Source organism: Orcinus orca, chromosome 2 (assembly GCF_937001465.1).
Source record: "Orcinus orca chromosome 2, mOrcOrc1.1, whole genome shotgun sequence".
Classification (NCBI taxonomy): domain Eukaryota; kingdom Metazoa; phylum Chordata; class Mammalia; order Artiodactyla; family Delphinidae; genus Orcinus; species Orcinus orca.
The window spans coordinates 87296008-87319305 of NC_064560.1; the positions used below are offsets into that span (position 1 = coordinate 87296008).

A 23298-nucleotide genomic window follows, 5' to 3' on the forward strand; every position below is an offset into this window, starting at 1 on the left:
TTATTTACAATAGCCAAGTTGTGGAAGCAACCTAAGTGTCTATCAACAGATGAATGGCTAAAGAGGATGTGGTTTATATATATGATGGAATGTTACTCAGTCATGAAAGAGAATGAAATACTGGCATTAGCAACAATGTGAATGGACCTAGAGGGTATTATGCTTAGTGAAATAAGTCAGACAGAGAAAGAGAGTACTTTATATTATCACTTATATGTGGGATCTAAAAAATAAAACAAACCGATGTATATAACAGAAACAGACTCACAGATATAGAGAACTACTAGCGGTTACCATGGTGGATGGGAGGAAGATAGAGGTATGGGATTAAGAGATACAAACCACTGTGTATAAAATAAATAAACAATGGGACTTCCCTGGTGGTCCAGTGGTTAAGAATCTGCACTTCCAATGCAGGGGCACGGGTTCGATCCCTGGCCAGGGGGAGCTAAGATCCCGCATGCTGTGTGGTATGGCAAAATAAATAAATAAAATAAACAAGCGACAAGGATATATTGTATAGCACAGGGACATATAGCTCTTATTATATAATTTAACTATAAAAATGTTGAATCACTATGTGATTATATGCCTGAAACTAATATAATATTTTAAATCAACTATACTTCAATAAAAAAATAAATCTTCAGAATAATATTTAGATGCTAATTTTCCACTTCCTCAAGGTATTTAGAGATTATGGTAAGTGTAATTTTGAGACATTATTAACTTAGCAGTAGTAACTGCAATATCAGACTGATATTTATTACATGGAATACCATTTTAACTTCAAATAACCAATCTCATTATTTATGCTAAAGTTTTTCCTCTTTTTTTAAAAAAATTTTATTTATTTTTGGCTGTGTTGGGTCTTCATTGCTGCACGTGGGCTTTCTCTAGTTGCAGCGAGTGGGGTCTACTTTTCATTGCGGTGCGTGGGCTTCTCATTGTGGTGGCTTCTCTTGTTGTGGAGCATGGGCTCTAGGCACATAGGCTTCGGTAGTTGTGGCACGTGGGCTTAGTAGTTGTGGCTTGCCAGCTCTAGAGCGCAGGCTCAGTAGTTGTGGCGCATGGGCTCAGTTGCTCCGCGGTATCTGGGATCTTCACGGACCAGGGCTCGAACCCATGTCCCCTGCGTTGGCAGGCGGATTCTTAACCACTGTGCCACCAGGGAAGTCCCTTTCCTTTTTTTTTATTGAGATGTAGCATATAGCAAGTGCACAAGTATTCAGTGATCACAGTTTAAAAATTCTAGGTATATACCTGCTTATGTACCATCTAAATCAAGATACAGAATGTTTATAAAACTCCATAAGGCTTCCTTTCGTGCCCTGCCTCCAAAACTCCTTCTCCCCTAAAGAGAATCATGCTTCTGAAGTTTATAACCATAGATTTATTTTGTCTGTTTGTGAACTTCATATAAATTGGATAATTTAGTATGTATCTTTTTGTATGTTTTTTTTTCACTCAGCAAAAAAGTATTTGGGGACCTTTGCAAGAAAAAATCATTACAAAACACATAGTTTGCGTAGTTTACAAATATTTGCATATCTAAATAAGTTACATGTATGTTTATATACATAAGTACCTAATTTTTTTTTTTTTTTTTTTTTTTTGCGGTACGTGGGCCTCTCACTGCTGTGGCCTCTCCCGTTGCGGAGCACAGGCTCCAGACGCTCAGGCTCAGCGGCCATGGCTCACGGGCCCAGCTGCTCCGCGGCATGTGGGATCTTCCCGGACCGGGGCAAGAATCCGTGTCCCCTGCATCAGCAGGCGGACTCTCAACCACTGTGCCACCAGGGAAAACCCATACGTACCTAATTTCATGGCACTTTGCTTTATTGTGCTTCACAGATACTGAATTTTTTACAAATTGAAGTGGCCACTGCATTAAAGCAAGTTTATTGGCACCATTTTTCCAACAGCATGTGCTCACTTTGTGTTTCTGAGTCACATTTTGGTAATTCTCTCAATATTTCAAACTTTCATTATTACTGTATTTGTTATGGTGCTCTGTGATCAGTGACCTTTGATGTCACTATTGTAATTGTTTTGGGGCGCCACAACCACGCCCACACAAGACAATGAACTAATCGGCATATGTTGTATGTGTTCTGGCTGCTTCACCGATTGGACGTTCCCCCCATCTCTTTTCCTCTCCTCAGGCCTTCCGATTCCCTGAGATATAAAAATATTGAAATTACGCCAATTAATAACCCTACAGTAGCTTCTAAGTGTTCAAGTGAAAGGCAGGGTCGCACGTCTCTCACTTTAAATCAAGAGCTAGAAATGACTAAGCTAAGCGAGGAAGGCATGTCGAAAAGCTGAGATAGGCTGAAAGCTAAGCCTCTTGTGCCAGTTAGCCAAGTTGCGATTGCAAAAGAAAAGTTCTTGAAGGAAATTAAAAGTGCTACTCCAGTAAACATCACAAATAAGAAAGCAAAATAGCATTATTGCTGATATGGAGAAAGTTTTAGGGGTATGGATAGAAGATCAAACCAGTTACAATTCCTTTAAAACAAAGGCCAATCCAGAGCAAGGCCCTAACTCTCTTCAATTCTGTGAAGGCTAAGAGAGGTGAGGAAGCAGCAGAAGAAAAGTTTGAAGCTAGCAGAGGTTGGTTCATGAGGTTTAAGAAAAGAAGCTGTCTCCATAACATAAAAGTGCAAAGCAAAGCAGCAAGTGCTCATGTAGAATTTGCACCAAGTTATCCAGAAAATCTAGCTAAGGTAATTAATGAAGGTCGCTATGCTAAACAACAGATTTTCAATGTAGGTGAAATAGCCTTCTATTGGAGGAAGATGCCATCTAGAACTTTCATAGCTAGAGAGGAGAAGTCAATGCCTGTTTTCAAAGGACAGGCTGACTCTTGTTAAGGGTTAATGCAGCTGGTGACTTGAAGTTGAAGCCCAGTGCTTATTTACCATTCCAGAAATTCTGGGGCCTTTGAGAATTATGGTAAATCTACTCTGCCTGTTCTCTAAAATGGAACAACAAAGGCTGGATGCTGTCACATCTGTTTATAACATGGGTTACTGAATATTTTAAGTCCACTGTTGAGACCTGCTCAGAAAAAAAGATTCTTTTCAAAATATTACTGCTCACTGACAGTGCACCTGGTCATCTAAGGGCTCTGATAGGGATGTATGAGATTAATGTTGTTTTCATGCCCCCTACACAACGTCCATTCTGCAGATCAAGGTGTAATTGTGACTTTCAAGTCTTATTATTTAAGAAAAACATTTCATAAGGCTCTAGCTGTCATAGTGATTTCCTCTGATGGTTCTGGGAAAAGTCATTTGAAAACCTTCTGGAAATGATTCAGCATTCTAGATGCTATTGAGACCATTTGTGATTCATGAGAAGATGTCAACACAGAAGTTTGGAAGAATCAGATTCCAACCCTCATGGATGACTTTGAGAGGTTCAGCACTTCAACAGAGGAAGTAATTGCAGATGTGGTAGAAATAGCAAGAGAATTAGAATTAGAAGTGGAATCTGAAGATGTGACTGAATTGCTGCAATTTCATGGTGAAGCTTGATTGGCTGAGGAGTTGTTTCTTATGGATGAACAAAAAGAAAGTGGTTTCTTGAGGTGGAATCTACTCCTGGTGAAGATACTGTGAAGATTATTGAAATGATAACAGAGGATTCCGAACATTACATAAACTTAGTTGATAGAGCAGTGGCAGGATTTGAGAGGATTGACTCCAATTTTGAAAGAAGTTCTGTGGGTAAAATGCTGTCAAACAGCATTGCATGCTACAGAGAAATCGTTCATGAAAGGAAGTCAATCGATGCAGCAGACCTCATTGTTGTCTTATTTTAAGAAGTTGCCATAGTCACCCCAACCTTCAGAAACTACCACTGTGATCGATCAGCAGCCATCAGCATTGAGGGAAGACCCTCCACCAGCAAAAAGATTACAACTTGCTGAAAGCTTCAGTGATGGTTAGCACTTTTTTTTAGCAATAAAGTAGTTTTTAATTGAGGTCTGTACATTTTTTAGACATAATGCTGTTGCACACTTAATAGACTATAGTATAGAGTAAACATAACTTTTATAGCAACGGGAAACCAAAAAAATCTTTGTGACTTGCTTTATTGTGATATTCACTTTATTGTGGTGGTCTGGAACCGAAAACTGCAATATCTCCAAGGTGTGTCCGTATGTGATTATACATTAGTATGGTAATAAATATATTTATTTGTAGAACATTTCAGTTGTAAGTACTAAAAAATGAAGAAACATGAATATTAGCTCTTGAGTACCACTTTCCCGGAGTCATTTTTCTAAAATAAGTTCAAAATGTTTAATAGCTCTCTCACCATGAAATTTATAGCAGTACACAAATCAGTAATGTTTTCTCAAATGGACCCTACCTTGATAGTAGAATGTTCTTCTTTCAAAATGTACTGGTGAGGCTCTTGCTTTGAGTGAAGCTGTAACAAAGCTGGATTTTTATTTTTCAGATATACGTTTGCCTGATTCTGTCCTTCCAGTCCTCTTGTCACTGAGTGATAATATATGATCCTGCTTGCTAACGTTCATAAATAGATCCCTATGATAAAGCAAGTATAAAGAGAAAGGACACTTCTTTTTTATTCTTGAAAAATAACTTTGATAAAAAAGTAAAAGCAACAATGCATATTTTTTGAAAATTAAGTTTTATTAGCACAAAGAACACTAAAATTCTTTAAAAATCTTTAGTTATTTCTTTTTATCTTTTTTTTTGCTGAACTTCTGATTTAAGGGAAACTGTATTCCGAACTCTGTTTCCTTCACCATAGTTTTCCTCTATAATTAGTCTCTTCTAACTCAGTCCAGTGGATGTCATAAGCTAGCCTATTCTGAACCACACCCTACTGACCACAGCAACTGTCTCACCACATTGTTTTTCTCTGTTAGCATGTACTTTTGAAATAACTACTTTGGGATAGGGCATAAAAAGAATATTAAATAATTTTCTTTATGAAAAATATAGCAATATCTGATGCTATATAAGTGCCAGTAATTCCTAATATGCATAGTTTTATTTTATTTTTAAAATTAGTCATTTATCCCCATATCATTATTGAGTAATCCATTTTTCTCTGCTGATTTGAAATATTTATTATCAATTTTATAGATTTTTTTTTTTTGCTCTTTAAGCCTTAATTTTCTATTTTGAAAGGTAATAGTTTGTTTCCTGTCTCAGAGAATTGCTGTTCAACTCAAATGAAGTAATGCATGTCAGACTTAATTTTGGTGAACAGTATAAAAGGAAAATTTGACAATTTCCCCAAAGCCTAATATTGTGGTTCATTTTATATATATGTATACTTTTATATACAATTTTGTAGTTTATGTTTTTTTCATTTGACGTTATATTGTACATCCCTTGCCATATTTCTGCATGGTTAGCATTGCAAGTATCCTTCACTATCTAAATCTGTTTAATTCTTCAGTTTTGATAGTGGATTTGGATGTCCAGGGGGGTACTGCCTTATTTGAATTTATTTGGTTATGCAAGTGGATAGCAAATAGCATGATAGTGAAGGAAGTATCCAGAAGTGTATTCAAATATATTTGGTTCCTGAGTTTAGATTGTGAGATTTTGGATATGAGGAATTGTATAACAAGGGATGCCTATATTATCAAAGGATATTATACTAAACCTGTGGTAGTGGGTTCTTTTGTTGACAGAGAACAGAAAAACCCCACTCAGAGTGGCTCAGGGAATAAAAAGGAATTGATTGGCACACTTAACAAGAGGTTCAGTGGTTGAGTTTATCTGAGGCACAGCTGGATTCAGTGGCTTAGTGTTGATAAGGTTTTGCTGTGTGTTGAGTTAGTTCATTTCTTTTACTGCAGAGAGGCTTCTTGTATGCATTCAGAGAAGACGACTGCCAATAGCTCTAGATTTACATTTTTCTAGATTAGCAGCCCTAGTAGCGAAAAAAAAATGCTTCTTTCCTAATAGTTACAGCATATTTCCAATAGGGAATCTCAGTAAGCAGCCACTGTCACTAGGGGGAATGGAATAAACTGATTGGCTGGGCCTGGGTCACAACTAAGTGGGGGGTGAGGGTCACAACTAAGTGGGGGGTGAGGTCAGTCCATTCAAACTGTGTCATATGACAAGGGAGGAGGAGTAGTTCTTCAAAGGAAAACACATTACTTTCACCAGAAGAAGGTATAGATTACTTACGGGACAGACTAAACCAATAGATGTCCGTATACCTATGCTATAGTGTGTCATACGATGACTCATTTTTTCCATCACCCTTTCTTTAGTTGAAATACTACAAGATGTTTTCTCTTTCAGCACCAAATTTGGCTTTTAGTTGGTATTGATATACTATAGGTTAAAATTGGGCTGGGACTTCTCTGGTGGCGCAGTGGTTAAGACTCCATGCTCCCAATGCAGGGAGCCTGGGTTCGATCCCTGGTCGGGGAACTAGATCCCACATGCATGCCGCAACTAAGGAGCCTGCAAGCTGCAACTAAGGAGCACGCCTGCTGCAACCAAGACCCAGCACAACCAAATAAATAAAATTAAAAAATAAATATTAAACAAAATTGGGCTCCTATAGCCTATCTAGTGATAAATATCAGCTAACATGTACTTTTTTTTTTTAAGTGTTTATATTGAATTTGTTACAATATTGCTTCTGTTTTACGTTTTGGTATTTTGGCCGCGAGGCATGTGGGATCTTAGTTCCCCAACCAGGGATCAAACCCCCACCCCCTGCTTTGGAAGGTGAAGTCTTAACCACTGGAGCGCCAGGGAAGTCCCTAACATGCACTCTTGTCACATCTTACCTGAAAAGCTGTTCCTCAACCCATCCTTTTTTTTTTGTTTTTTTAATTCTTTCAGAAAAAGTGTTTTTTCTTTCTGTGAGAGTTACCTGTCTGCCTTTGACCTAAATCTTATTTTGTCTTGCTTACCAAAGAACCTTGGCTCATCAGACCTTCATTTTTTTAAGTTCTCAGTTCCTTTTTCTCTGCTTGATTCTATTTATAACCATAAAGGTGTGCTGCCGAGCCCCCTAATAAACATTTCACTCATACTTCTTCTCCTTTGATATGAGCAACACCTGCTAGTCTACTTGCCAATCTGTCACTTCCTGTTTAACTTCTTACAGTCCTTTTCTATTTTCTACTTTTCAGGGTCACCAGTGATATCCTGAGACCTTTGTCTCAGGTGTAAACCTAGTCTTACAGTATGTAAGGGCTATAAAGGGCCTTAGAGATATTTAACTCAACTTTCTTTTTCCGTTTTGCTTGAAGTTATTTTGATTATACCAACTTTCTTTTGGCTAGAATTTACATGGTATATCTTCTTTTTTATTTTTTTTTAACTTTCAGGTTCTGTATCCTCATATTATACATGTGTGTCTATTGAAAACAGCACAGAGGTAGATTTTAAAAATCTGCTCTGGCAATCTTTGTCTTTTAACTGGAGCATTCACACTTAATACAGGTACTTATATATTTAGTATGCTTTCCATTTGCTCCATCTGTTCTAAATGCCCCCCTTGCCCTCCTTTATATTGATTATTTTTTATCATGCCGTATTTTCATTCTACTAGTTGTGAAGTTATACTTTTTCCCTATTTTTTTTAGTGGTTATCCTAGAATAGGGGTTGGCAAATGTTTTCTTTTAAGGGCCTCATAATAGACATTTTTGGCTTTGTGGACTATATGGTCTCTGTCATAACTGCTCAGTTCTGCCACTGTAGTGCAAAAGCATCCATAGGTAATAGGAAACAGTATAAATTATAGAGGACTAGATGTTATCATCCAGATAGATGAGCACTGGGTTGAGACCAGAAACTGGGAGAATATTTTTATCTTTAAAGTGAGGTAGTGGAAGAGGAACTGTAAGATTGATTCAGAAAAAGAATCAACCTATCAGGAAGATTACAAGAAAAAGAATTGTCATGTGAGGGCAGTTTTAAGAATGAGAAGATGGCCACATTAGTCAAACGCTACAGTGTGGTGTGTTAAGATGAGGCTTGAGAAAAGACCTTTGGATTTGGCAACGTTATGGTAATTGGTGACGTTTTTAAAGAACATTGGCAGTAGCTTGCTATGTGGAAAGGGTGGTAAGGGAGTGGAAAGTGGATATATAGACCACTGATTCCCAAATGCTGTTCTCTGGACCAGCAACAAAACAATTGCCTAGTTGTCCCAACCTCAGAACCATTATTGGGCCTAGAAATGTATATTTTTAAAATTTCCCTAGATGATTCTGATAAACACTCACGGATTGCTGTCAAGATGTATTTAAGAGTGATTTTTTTTTTAAATTAAAAAAATTTTTTTTGGCCATGCTGCGCAGCTTGTGGGATCTTAGTTCCCCAATCAGGGATCGAACTGGGGCCCCCTGCAGTGGGAACTCAGAGTCCTAACCACTGGACTGCCAGGGAATTCCCTGCGAGTGATATTTTGAGGCAACCCCTTCTTTCTAAACACAAAGCAAAGACTGATAAAGTAACAAAAAGAGAAAACTGAATTGACATAAATGGGGCTCAAAAAGGTAAGCATTTCTATTTTGGAAAGAGAATAGAACACAAAGCAGTGACTGGGGCTTATGTCTGGGAGCTTGCAGGGAAAGCATCTGAGGTTTTGGCCTCTGAGATAATGTGGAAGTGTCATTGGAATTGGGCTCACTGTTGGTAACCATGGGCCAGGGTAGGTAGGGCTCCTCTATTGAAAAAGGTATTTCTGAGTTTAGCTCTGGGGCTGCCTTTTTTTTTTTTTTTTTGGCCATGCCGTGCAGCATGCAAGATCTTAATTCCCCGACCAGGTATCGAACCTGTGTCTCCTGCATTGAGAGCACGGATTCTTAACCACTGGACTGCCAGAGAAATCCCCTGGGGCTGCCATATTATTCACCTTTATAGATCAGACTACAGTTATGCAGTGCATCTCCTGAAATAGTACACAGCACAGCCTGCATGACTGTAAGGAATAGCTTTGCTGCTTTCTATTGCCAGAAGCCACAGTTTATATGAGGCTTTATACCTACGGATTCAGGGGAACACAAACATAGCTTTACAGCTAGAAACCTCCTAGCTTAGAGCATATTCTTACTGTTACTGCAGGACAGATCTCCTGATTTGAATAGGCCAACTGTAAGAAAAATATTTATGAGATAACTGGGGAAATCACACACTGACCAGTCGTATTAAAAAATATTAATTTTTAAAGGTGTGATTAATGGTATTGTGGCTTTGTTTAAAAAAAGTAGTAAATAGTGGGTTCTTAGTAAATGCTTGTATGAAAAACAAAAGTCTTCCATCAAAAAGTTCACCTCTAAAGCTAAGTTCTCAAACAAATTAAGTCATCTAATGCTGAGAAACATAAGAAATAAAATCAACAATCAGAAGAGCAGTTCACGCTGATGACATTAAAATATGAGTCTGAAAAATATCAGATTATATATTATTTAGGATTTTCAAGGAGGTAAGTAAGTGAGTAGTATCTCTAAAAACTATATGACATACAGAGTGGAGTAAGTCAGAAAGAGAAAAACAAATACCGTATGCTAACACATATATATGGAATCTAAGGGAAAAAAAAAGTCATGAAGAACCTAGGGGTAAGACAGGAATAAGGACATAGACCTGCTAGAGAATGGACTTGAGGATATGGGGAGGGGGAAGGGTAAGCTGTGACAAAGTGAGAGAGAGGCATGGACATATATACACTACCAAACGTAAAATAGGTAGCGAGTGGGAAGCAGCTGCATAGCACAGGGAGATCGGCTCGGTGGTTTGTCACCACCTAGAGGGGTGGGATGGGGAGGGTGGGAGGGAGATGCAAGAGGGAAGAGATATGGGAACATATGTATATGTATAACTGATTCACTTTGTTGTAAAGCAGAAACTAACACACCATTGTAAAGCAATTATACGCCAATAAAGATGTTAAGAAAAACCCAACATTGTATGAAAATGACAGAAACCTTAGAAGTGAAAACAGTGTGATTAAAGATAACACATGGTGTTCATGAATGGGAAGTCAGTAGGATGTCAGTCTTTTCCAGTATTAATCTGTAAAATCATTGCAATGTCCATCAAAACGCCAAAAGGTTTTTTATTGTAGTTGATATGCTGATCTTAAAATTTTTATAGAACATAACCGAAGTAACATTAAAGAGGAACAAATTGAGGTGGTATGCCCTCCAGATATCAAAACTTATAATAGAGCAGTAATAGGTAAGACAGGCTTATTGATGGATAAATACTAGTGGAAAACAATACAGAGCCCAGAACAGATTGATACTTATCTGGAATTTGCCACATGACAGAGGTGGCATTATAAGTCAGTGGGGAAAGATTAGACTCTTCATTGTGATGCTGGTTCATTTGCTAATCTGAATTGACTTGAAAATAATTACAAGCCCTATCTCACAGCATACATGAAAATAAGTTCTGTATGCGTTAAAAGACCTACGTAAGAAAAGCAAAATTTAGGCCTTTTAGAAGAAAAGATAATAACTTTATATCCTTAGGATAAAGGAGGATTTTAAAAAACGATACCGGGAGATAATAGTATGTAGGTTTTAGAGCCAGACTGCCTGCTTCAAATCTCAACTTTATTACATTTGGTCAAGTTCTATAAAATTTCTGTGTTTTCTCATTTGTAAAATGAGGATGATGATGATAAAAACAACCCTGAGGGAGGAATTGTGAGGATTAAATAATCCATGTGCAATGCTTAGAAAAATGACTAGTACAGATAAGCACATAAGAGTTAACTGCAATTGTTGTTAATGTTGCTTCTTAAAAAAGAAATAAGCTGTAAAATATTGATAAATTTATTAAAAATAAAACTTCTCTACAACAAAAGGCAACATGAACAAAATAGAAAGATACGCTACAGAATGGTAGGAGATATTTGTCACTCATTCAGCTGAAATTGATTAATATCCAGGATATATGAAAAATCATTCAAATTAATAAGGAAAAGACAAGCCAAAAGGGGAAAATGAATAAACAATCATAGCCCCAATGGCAAATGATAGGATAAGTGTTGCCCCTCCTTACTAGTCACGAAGGAAATACAAATTGAAGTAATGAAATACCTTTTTATATTTCTTATATTGGCACAAACTCAAGTCTGACAATACTGACTTTTGGTAAGGAGTCAGAGAAACATGAGCTCTTCCTACACCGGCTGTGAAATAGTCAGTTGGTACAACTGCTTTGGAGAGCATTTTGTTAATATCTAGTAAAGTTGAAGGTTTTGCTTAAAACCCAGCAATTTCACTCTTAGGTCTACAGTCCAGAGAAATTCTAGCAAAGGTACATGAAGAGACATGTATGAGAATTGCAGCATTGCTTTAATAGTGTAATACTGGAAACATTTTAAGCATTCAATGGAAGGATTTAGTGTAGTAGATTGATAAATTGTGGTTTAATTAATAGTAGATAGATAAATTGTAGTATAAGCATACAATGGGAGTTTTTGAAAAATAGACTTTATTTTTTAGGACAGTGTTAGGTTTACAGCAAAATTGAGTGGAAAGTAGAGAGATTTCCCGTACATCCCCTGCCTGCCCCCACATATGCATAGCCTCACCCATTATCAGCATCTCCCACTAGAGTGGTACATTTGTTCCAATTAATGAGCCAACATACCATGTCATATTGCTTGGCAATTAATGAACGTTACATGTATCAGCATTTATAAATAGGAAAGACAATGTTAAGTTACAGTGAGATGCAGACTATTTGGTATAGCAATTTTTTTAAAGCTTAAAAATTGGAAACAATACTATCTATAATTTATGGGGACCCACATATGTAGTAAAAATATAAAAGCATGTATGGGAATAATACCAACCTCAGGATAATGGTTACCTCTGCAGAGCAAAGGAAGGAGCGTTAATTATCTCTCTAATATTTTGTTTGTTTATAAAATAATCTGGAGTGATTACATCAGTTTTCAAACGGTGAATTTGGGTAGTAGATTTATGACTGGTTTTTATATGTTCTATAGTATTCTCTGCTTTTGAAAGATCATCTAGGAAAAAGGTAAACAGAGTATCTTCATTAGAGAGGACTTTGACAAAAGTAGTGTAGTAGTCTGAGAGAAGCAACTGAAGGTATTTTTCTTTTTTAAAAAAATAACAGCATCTATATGTTAAAGGATGCAATAAGTGAAAAAGGAAAGATGGATAGCATATGGGAGCTGTTTTTTTTTTTTTCGGTACGCAGGCCTCTCACTGTTGGGGCCCCTCCCGCTGTGGAGCACAGGCTCCGGACGCGCAGGCTCAGCGACCATGGCTCACGGGCCCAGCCGCTCCGCGGCATGTGGGATCATCCCAGACCGGGGCACGAACCCGTGTCCCCTGCATCGGCAGGCGGACTCTCAACCACTGTGCCACCAGGGAAGCCCTGGGAGCTGTTTTTTGATGGGGCAAGATACTGATCGAGATGCTAAGAAATGGGAAGGATCTGGAACATTTTCTCTGTAGACAGAAATGGAAGAACAGAGATGAGATAAAAATAGGAATACATTTTGAGTTGGAGAAGTCATTTAAAAGAAATCACTGTTTTCTCAGTTAGGTATAAAAGTTGAAATCATTCTTTCAGAGGTGTGATATATGTGGGGTTTGAGAAAATTGGAGGGTATGCAGAATACTTGTAAGAAATGAAATAAAGTTAGATAAAAAGGCAGCATTGAAGGAAAAGGGAAGGTTGAATAAAATTTGTAATGGTGCCTAGTTGTATAATTTTGTCAGCTTTGTTCAGCAAGCCAGGGGCAGGATCAATTTTGTTGCTCCCTTTACATCTTCACCTTAAGGGAGGCAGAGTCCAGAAGTCCTTGAAAATATGTCTGTTCTATAGCAGGTTTCTCTCATTGTTTTCTTGGTTATAACTTCATCTAGTTTAATTTCTGTTTATCTGATCTCATCTTACTGTTTTTAATTTCACAAATTTTTGCTCTATTGATGCACTCTTTCTCGGTTTTGCTTTAACCTTAAGAGCTTTTGGGTGTGGGGTGATAAAATTTGTGTGACTGTTCTGTCCATCTTAAGCCAGTCTTCAGTGAGGCTCTTTTCATATATAAGGAAAGAACTTGATTCTATTCCCAGGTACCTTAGAAACATTCAAGATAGTAGAGGACAAATTAATTTTTATTTTTACTCTTTGGGTTTGGAATTATTAATATAACAAAAGACTGAAAAAATTTTGGCTGTTTTGGGAAGTGTACAGATTTGGACAATAGTATGAAATATTATGTGATCTCAACGAGACTGTCTTCAAGAACGGTTCTTATACTAAGAGAAGAGTTAGGATTTTTTGTCCTAAAAGGTGTAATCAACTTGATTGTTAAGCCTCCTTTTTTTGAGCTTCAGAAAGCAGTGACTGTGTAATGTGACTCCTTAATGTTTCACATCTTTTATGTTGCAGCAGTTCTTTTGCCACGAAAATGATTTGTGCAGTCTTGAACACATACTATCCATGCTGATGGGACAGGATCCAATATGAATATAAATGATGGAGGAAGACGACGCTTTGAGGATAATGAACATACATTACGTATATATCCTGGGACAATTTCAGAAGGGACAATCTACTGTCCAATTCCTGCCAGAAAAAACTCCACAGCTGCTGAGGTGATTGACTCTCTTATAAACAGACTTCATCTTGACAAAACAAAATGTTACGTTCTAGCAGAGGTAAAAGAATTTGGTGGAGAAGAATGGATACTCAATCCAACAGACTGTCCAGTTCAGCGAATGATGTTGTGGCCCCGAATGGCTCTGGAAAATCGCCTGAGTGGAGAGGACTACCGTTTTCTTCTGAGAGAAAAAAACCTTGATGGATCAATCCATTATGGTAGTCTTCAGTCATGGCTACGGGTAACAGAAGAACGTCGCAGGATGATGGAACGGGGTTTTCTTCCACAGCCTCAGCAAAAAGACTTTGATGATTTATGTAGCTTACCTGATTTGAATGAGAAAACTCTCTTAGAAAACCTACGAAATCGCTTTAAGCATGAAAAAATTTACACCTATGTTGGCAGTATTCTAATAGCTATTAACCCATTCAAGTTTCTTCCTATTTATAACCCCAAATATGTCAAAATGTATGATAACCACCAGTTGGGAAAACTTGAGCCTCACATTTATGCTGTGGCTGATGTAGCTTATCATGCCATGCTTCAGCGCAAAAGGAATCAGTGCATCGTGATTTCAGGAGAGAGTGGTTCTGGGAAGACTCAAAGCACAAACTTTCTTATTCATCACCTTACTGCCCTCAGTCAGAAAGGATTTGCCAGTGGAGTGGAACAAATTATTCTTGGAGCTGGACCAGTACTTGAGGTAAGTGTGTAGAAATACTTTTCTTACTCTTAAATATATCTTTAAAAAAATTAAAATTTGTTAGATGTGAGAAAATGAAATGAAACTAAATAGAAGTATAGACATCATTTTTAGTTACCAAGGAAAACTGGAAGATAGGAAACCAAAAAAAGGCAGTGTGGAAGATTGAAAGGTGTGACAGTGGCAATATTTTTTTCAAAGGATGTCTTTGGGCCATTTCAAAGGATGCAAAGGAAAGTTGATTGGAGTCAGATATATCCCCCTGTAAAGGGAGATAGCAGGGGCAGGACTCCTGTCTGTATTGGATTGTGGAAATAGGTAGTTGGGGAATATAGTCTTGTCAATATATTTTTATCTTTGCAGCCTTAAAATCTGTGCCTAAGATTGAAATTCTAAGGGTTCATTTTTGAAAATGCAGAGAATATGGGAAAAATTTTTTAGTTCTGTGTTTTAGAAGTAATACCATCAAGGGTAGAAAGGAAAGAGAATACACTATTTTTGTTTTAGAGCTGAAAGGAAAGGTAATATTACTTGTTTTTTGAAAGAGATTTTTGTGAGGTATAATTGCACATATTTAAAGTGTACAATTGGATAAATTTGACATATGTATTGATATATACCCATGAAACCACCACCACAGTCAAGATACTGAACATATCCATTATCCCTAAAGTGTTCTCATATACCTTTGTAATGCCTCTTTCTCACCTTTTCTAGCCCACTCATCTATAAGAAACCACTTACGTGCTTTCTGTCACTGTAGGTTAGTCTGTACATTCTATAATTTTATATAAATGGAATCATGTAGTATGTACTGTTTTATGTTTGACTTCTCTTACTTGGTTTAATTATTTTGTGTGTGTGTCAATAATTGATTCCTTTTGCTAAGACAGTATTCCATTGTATGGATATACCACACTTTGTTTATTCATTCATCTTTTGATGGACATATACGTTGTTTCCAGTTTTTGGCTATAACACAGAAAGTATTCAAGTTTTTGTGTGGACATATGCTGTCTTTTCTTTTGGGTAAATAGCTAGGAGTGGAATGACTGGGTCATATGATAGGTATCTGTTTAACTTTTTAAGAAACTGCCAAACTTATGTATAAATTTTACATACTATTTTATATTCCCACCAAACAGTATATACAGTTTCAGTTATTCCATATCTCTGCTAACCCTTGATATAGTCATTCTTTCTAATTTTAGCCATTCAAATAGGTGTACAATGGTATCTCATGATTTTAATTTGCATTCTATAATAACTAATGATGTGAGCACCTTTTCATGTGTTTACTTGCGACCTATATATGTTCCTTGGTGAAGTGTCTGTCAAAATCTATTGCCCAACTTGTTATTGTTGTGTTTTGAGAGTTCTTTGTGTATGCTGGGTGCAGATCCTTTATCAGACATGTTTTGAAAATATATATACATTTTTCCCAGGTTTAACCCTCTCCTTTTTAAAATTTAAATTTTTAAATTTTTTTACTGAAGTATAGTTGATTTACAATGTTGTGTTAGTTTCGGATGTACAGCAAAGTGATTCAGTTATACATATACATACATATTCTTTTTCACATTCTTTTCCATGTGGTTTATTACAGGATATTAAATATAGTTTCCTGTACTATACAGTAGGACCTTGTTGTTTATCTATTTTATATATAGTATATAGTTTATATCTGCTAATCCCAAAGTCCTAATTTATCCCTCTTCCACTCCCTTTCCCCTTTGGTAACCATAAATTTGTTTTCTATGTCTATGAGTCTGTTTCTTAGCAGTCAGAAACTTCCAAAAAAAAAAAAAAAATTGCCCAGGACCAGATGACTTCACTGATGAATTCTACTAAACATTTAAAGAAGAATTAACACAAATCCTTCAAAAATTCTTCCAAGAAATAGAACAGGAGGGAGGAACACTTTCTAATTTTATAAGGCCCAAAATATTTCACTGATACCAAAATTAAACAAAGACACCACAACAAAAGAAAATTACAGACTGATATACCTTGAAACACAAACATTCTTAAAGAAATACTGGCAAACTTAATTCAGCAAAATATAAAAAGAAGTATACACCATGGTAAAGTAGGATTTATATTAAGGAATGAAAGTTTGGTTAAACAATACAAAAATAAATGTATTATACAATATTAATAGACTAAAGGACAAAAGCTACACCATCATCAGAATAGATACAGAAAAAGCATTTGACAAAAACAACACCCTTTCATGATTAAAAAAACAAAACAAATAAACAAAACTACACTCTCAACAAACTAGGAATAGGAAGGAACTTTCTCAATCTGATTAAAAACACCTATTAAAAATTATAAGTTAACAACATACTTAATGGTGAAAGACTGAAAGCTTTCTCCCTTTGATCAGAAAGAAGACACAGATGTCTGCTCTCACCATTTCTTTTTTTTTTTAAATATTTATTTTATTTGGGTGCACTGGGTCTTAGTTGCCGCTCGCAGGCTCCTTAGTTGTGGCTCGCCAACTCCTTAGTTGTAGCTCTCTGACTCTTTGGTTGTGGCATGTGGGCTACTTAGTTGTGGCATGTGGACTTCTTAGTTGTGGCACGTGGACTCCTTAGTTGCGGCAGGAGGGCTCCTTAATACTCCTTAGTTGCAGCTCGCCAGTTCCTTAGTTGTGGCATGTGAACTCTTAGTTGCGACATGCATGTGGGATCTAGTTCCCTGACCAGGGATCGAACCTGGGCACCCTTCGTTGGTAGCATGGAGTCTTAACCACTGCATCACCATTTTTTTTTTCCTTTTTTTCTCTTTCTCGCTCTCTTTTTTGGTACTGAAATATAGTTGATTTCTAATGTTGTGTTAGTTTCTCGTGTACAACAGAGCGATTCACTTATACATATATATACATATTCTTTTTCATATTCTTTTCCATCATAGGTTATTACAAGATATGTATATAGTTAGTTCCCTGTGCTATACAATAGGTCCTTGTTGTTTATTTATTTTATATGTAGTAGTGTGTATCTGCTAATCTCAAATTCCAAATTTATCCCTCTCCCACCCCCTTTCCTCTTTGGTAACCACAAATTTGTTCTCCGTGCCTGTGAGTCTGTTTCTGTTTTGTAAGTAAGTTTATTTGTGTCATATTTTAGATTCTACATATAAGTGGTATCACATGATATTGCTATCTTTCTCTTTCTGACTTCACTTAGTATGATAATCTCTAGGTCCATCCATGTTGTTGCAGATGGCATTATTTCATTCTTTTTTATGGCCGAGTAGTATTCCATTGTGTATATATACCACATCTTTATCCATTCTTCTGTCCATGGACATTTAGGTTGTTTCCATGTCTTGGCTATTTTAAGTGGTGCCACTATGAATATAAGGGTGCATGTATCTTTTCGAATTATTTTCTCCAGACATATGCCCAGGAGTGGGATCGGTGGATCACGTGGCAACTCTGTTTTTTAGGTTTTTTTTTTAACAAACACACCTGTGGGAAAAGGTTGTTCTCAGTGAGTGATCTTCAAGTCAGGTCACAGAAAGATAGCCCTTTGAATGAGGTTTTCTAGGAAAATGCCAAATAGGTCAAATTGTGAGTTATCTGTGGGACAAGGCTTTAACTCTAACCCTAGTCTGATCTTTCCAGTGGCTTCTAGGCTAGACTGCTTTTTCTAAAAAAACCCTGTAATCGTAGGGTGTCAGTTTTCTCTTCAGTGTGGAGCTAGGGAGAGGGAATTGGTAATCAGGTAAGTTAAAATGACACCAATACCTGCTTTTCTTACCGAGATCCAGCTGTTTTCCTTGATTAAATGTTCTTCTACAAAGGATTATTCCAAGCCCTTGTTAATTTCTAGAATAATCAAAAAGTTGATGTTACTTTTGACAAATAACAATTTTTGTTAGTCTTATTTGTTTTATGAAGGGGAGAGGAATTTCAGAGATCTTTACCATTTTCTCTGATCTCATTCTCAGTAATCTTTTCAAGAGGTCTAAGTAATAAAATGTATTTTATATAGTTACTCATGTGGTTACTATTTCTACTGTTCTCTATTCCTTACGTTGATCCATATTTGAACATGATAGCATTTTCCTTCTGCATGAAGGACTTCCTTAGTTCTTTTAGTGTGGGTTCACTTAATGATGAATATTTTCAGATTTGTATATCTGAAATTGTGTTTTATTTGCCTTTATTTTTTAATGATTTACTTTAAAAAGTAGATATTAAACTTAAAAGAAATAACTTTACAGTAAAATTCTATGAATTGTAAACATATTAATTTGTGTAACCATTTATGGGTGTAGGTACAGAGTGGTTCCACTACCCCATGAAACTCCCTCATGCTATTCCTTATCTTCATACCCTCTGCCCTCCCATACTCCCATAACTTGTGGGAACTACTTGTTTATTCTTCATTGCTGGTTGTTGTTTTTTTATTTTCAAAGTGTCATATAAATGGAATCATACAGTATGTAGTGTTTGGAGACTGGCTTCTTTTATTCAGCATTATGTCTTGAAGATTTCATTTAAGTTGTTGAATATGTGAGTTCAACAGTGGGTTCTTTTAAATTTAAATTTTATTGAGATATAACATGAAATAAAATATAGCCATTTAAAATGTATGGTTTAGTGAATTTTGATAAATGCATATACCCTGTAACCACCATCATACAATCAAGCATAGAATATTTTCATTACCCCTTGTGTCCCTTTGTAGACATTTCCCACCCCCATCCCCATTCCCAGACAGCTTCTAATCTGCTTCTTGTTACTCTTGTTTTGACTTTTCTAGAATTTCATATTACAATATGTACTCTTGTGTATGGTTTCTTCCACTTAGCATAATGTTTAATATTTGTCAGTGTTGATGTCTGTACCAGTAGTTCCTTCTTTATTGCTAGGTAATATTTCATTGCATGGTGTATACTTTTGGTTATAACTTAGGAAACATATTTTTCATTCTTTCTAAAATAGTACTGTCATTTTGTTTTAAGTAGATATAATAAAGCATAGTACATTATGTAATGAAACTTTATTTCCTTTATACTGTTCTAGAATTTTAATTCTTTTGATGTAATTATTCTTTTCCTAGCCCATTGCTATTTCAGTTAAGCAAGTTTTAAAAAATACATATGTATAAATATATCAAGAATATTTGCTGGCTCTGGAATGTGAAAATGAAATCTGATTTGTAATGAGCAATACATTTTTTTTTTTTTTTTTTTTTTTTTTGCGGGGCCTCTCACTGCTGTGGCCTCTCCCGTTGCGGAGCACAGGCTCCAGACGCGCGGGCTCAGCGGCCATGGCTCACGGGCCCAGCCGCTCCGCGGCATGTGGGATCCTCCCAGACCGGGGCACAAACCCGCATCCCCTGCATTGGCAGGTGGACTCTCAACCACTGCGCCACCAGGGAAGCCCAGCAATAAATTTTTAAAATTAAGATTTATTTTACTGAATAGCATAAAATGCTGTCTACTTGGTTTCATTTCAAATGTTAGTTGCTTTCTTTTACTTTACCTGAACTATGAAAATGAATTGCTTTTCTACTATCTCTTTAACATTATTTTATCTTTGAGCTGATTTAAGCAGGATTTTCCATTTTTAAAAAATAAAATTAATGAGAACTCTTTATTTTGACAGGCCTTTGGAAATGCAAAGACAGCTCATAATAACAATTCAAGTCGTTTTGGCAAGTTTATTCAAGTAAATTACCAAGAAACAGGCACTGTACTTGGGTAAGTAGCAGTAGCAGACTTTGGAGCGTGTTTATATTTTTGCCATTGCCCCTTCATAAACCATAGGTTGTTCATTTGCTTTTTAATGAGAATAGTGACATTAGTGTTTATATGAAATTTTTTTCTTCTCAATTATTTCTTTCTTTTGGAAAAGTTCAAACCTGAGAAAAGTTCTAAGAATAGTGTAACCCCCATATACCCTTAATTTAGATTTATAAATTTTTAACAATTATATGCATTTGCTTTATCTTTCTATATTATTTCTACATTCATTTTTAAAATATTGTTTTTGAGTAAGTTGGGCAGGTAACTTGACCCCCTAATTACTGTATTTCCTAAAGCAACCACAATGACATTTTCCTACTTAATATTATTTTTTTAAAAATATCTTTATTGGAGTATAATTGCTTTACAATGTTGTGTTAGTTTCTGCTGTACAACAAACTGAATCAGCTATATGTATACATATATCCCCATATCCCCTCCCTCTTGAGCCCTAATACTATTTTATACTTAAGATATTTAATTTTGTCATAATAATAATTCTTATTATACAGTCTGTGATCAGAGTCCTCTGGTTGTGCCAGCAATATTCTTTATAACTTTTAAAAAATTAATAGACTATTTTTAGAACAGTTTTAGGTTTATGACAAAAATGAATAGAAAGTACAGAGAGTTCCCATATACCTCTTCACCCTGTCCCCCAGTTTCCCCTCTTAATAATATCTTGCATTAGTGTGTTCCATTTGTGTTGTACCTTGAATGGGCTTTGACAGATGTATAAAGGTATGTATTCACCCTGACAGTATTATATGGAATAGTTTCACTGCCCTAAAAATCCCTGTGCTCCACCTGTTCATCCCTTCCCACCCACTAACCTTTGGCAACCACTGACCTTTTCACTCTTAATAGGTTTGCATTTTCCAGAATGTCACATGGTTGGAATTATATAGTATATAGCCTTTACAGATTGGATTCTTTGCTCCTTCGCAATAGGTATTGAAGGATCTTTCATGTCTTTCATGGCTTGGTTTTATTAGACTAATAAATTTTTGGGTAATTGACATCTTTATGCTTTTTAGAAGTGTTTTTAGTTTCTTTATGTTTCTTGTTGAGTTTATTCCTAAGTATCTTATTTTATTTTTAATGTTGTTATTAAAGTGTGATTTTTCTCTTGCATTATATCTTCTAAAATTGCACATTATTTGTATATGTGAAGGCTACTGATTTTTATATCTTGTTATCTTACTGAATTATTTTATTGTTTATATTAGTTTTACTGTTGTTTCTCTTAACATTTCTAGGTGTATTATCATATCTGCATAAATAAATACTTTAAATTTTTTTCCTGTTCCTTATATCTCTGATTATTTTCTATCTTGTCTGATTACATACTCCTATACTGTGATAATATTGTTTTAGACCTTTGTGTGAATGCCTTTAATTTTCTTCACTAAGTAAAATACTGGCTTTAGGACATTTTATTGTGTTAATGAATTAAACATTGATTTTAATTTTCTTTGAGTGTTTTTGTCAGTAATGGCTATTGTATTTTATCAAAGGCCTTTTTGGCATCTATGGAAATTAGCTTGATCTTCATTTTGGGATCTATTAATTTTATTGTTATTTTGCATTCCTGGGGAAAAGATATCTGACTTGGTCAATACAAAGACACAAACACCCACAGACGTACACACACAGACATGTTTATACACATACATATGTAAACTGGTTGTTGTGTTCTGCTTGCTAGTTTTTATTTATGATTTTTGTATCCATATTAATAAGTGCTATGTACTCACCCTCTATGTGAGTTCTTCCTTACGTCCTTTTTCCTTCTTGGATTGAATCTTATGTGTCTCTCTTGGTACATCCATAATATTCTGGTCATTGCTGTAAAATAAACCCTATCAACTCAGCATGATAGCTGCTAGTTTACCTGTTTTCTCCACTAGTTTGTAAGCCCCTTGAGGACAGGTAGTATATCACTTATTTCTGTATTTGAACAGTGCTTAGCACAGTGCCCAGTTAATTAATACTTACTGAGTAAATTGGTAAATAATAAACTTACTTACCAGAATTTATTCCAGAATGTGGCAACAGCATGGATATATAAAAAAAGTATATCTTTGAGCCTTATTTAGTAGTCTGGTCAAACTATAATATCTGAAAGGATGTCCAGTGGTATTGAGCCTAGAAAGAATGTAAGATCTTTGTCACGGGAGGGTCTTATGTGCCATGTTTTGAACTTCTGACTTTATTTTGCTTTATTGAAAGAAAAAAAAAAGACTTAGGAGTTTATGAACTTAATGTGGATGACACTAACAGTGTCCATAACACAATTATAGTGGTAAATGTACTCTGGAAGGCAGCTGTGCTCACCACTACACCACCAACACCAGTGCTACATGTACTCTGGATAGTATTCTTTATACTTTTGCATCTTCTCTGATAAAATATTTGTCTACTTTATATTAAGCTTTATTATTTATATCAATCAATTTTATTTTTCTTCTAGTGCCTATGTTGAAAAGTATCTACTGGAGAAGTCCAGACTCGTTTATCAAGAGCATAATGAACGGTACATATTTTAATTTGTGTAATTAGATCGAATTAACATTTGTATCATGTAGATTGACTTTTCAGATCTTTGTATATTATGACCTTTAACTCAGTTTATACCATGTATAACTTTATATATAATTGCTATTTCTCTCATGGGCAGAATACTGTACTTTTTAAGAAGCTGCTAGGAGGTCTTTTTTTTAATGGGTATATAGAAATGTTGTCCTTTCTAAATTCTAGGCAAACTATCAGAACAGGAAAATAGTGGTATCTCAGGTGGTATCGTTTTGTGAGCGTTTTGCCTTTGGACCTTTTGTCATGTCTTGATGTTCTTTCTCTAATTTGAGAAAAGTTTTTAATAAAGCTCTTAATTTCATTGTAATCTTTGAGGTATATGGAATTTCAGAGATGACATATATGTAACTTTCTTTAGATGAGGAAGCCAAATACCAGAGAGGTAAATGATTTGCTTCGTGTTATAATGAGACAAAATGAAGAGCCAGAGTTTGAAGTTAAACAAACCTATATTCAAATATTGGATATGCTTTTGGCATATCACCTAACTTTATATACTTATATGCTTCTTATATACTTTTTCTCATTTTGCAGATGGAAAACTATCCTAAAGTTGTTTAGAGGATTAAATGAAATAACGTTTATAAAATGCTCAGTGCAGTCCTTATAT

At 35.7% G+C, this 23298-nt stretch overlaps 1 protein-coding gene across 11 annotated transcripts in view; it reads left to right on the plus strand.

Annotated features, from left to right (window-relative positions):
- MYO9A (myosin IXA) overlaps positions 1-23298 on the plus strand; it is a 271227-nt gene that overhangs the window by 33152 nt on the left and 214777 nt on the right. For 9 of the 11 annotated variants that reach the window (XM_033439985.2, XM_033439989.2, XM_033439988.2 and 6 more), the window contains exons 2-4: positions 13414-14327; positions 19954-20048; positions 22567-22629. In XM_033439985.2, coding sequence (XP_033295876.2) covers positions 13488-14327; positions 19954-20048; positions 22567-22629 — 998 coding nt within the window. In that variant the 5' untranslated portion in view covers positions 13414-13487. The remainder of the gene's footprint in view (positions 1-13413; positions 14328-19953; positions 20049-22566; positions 22630-23298) is intronic. The other 2 variants (XM_033439987.2, XM_004276260.3) reach the window with 1 other exon arrangement.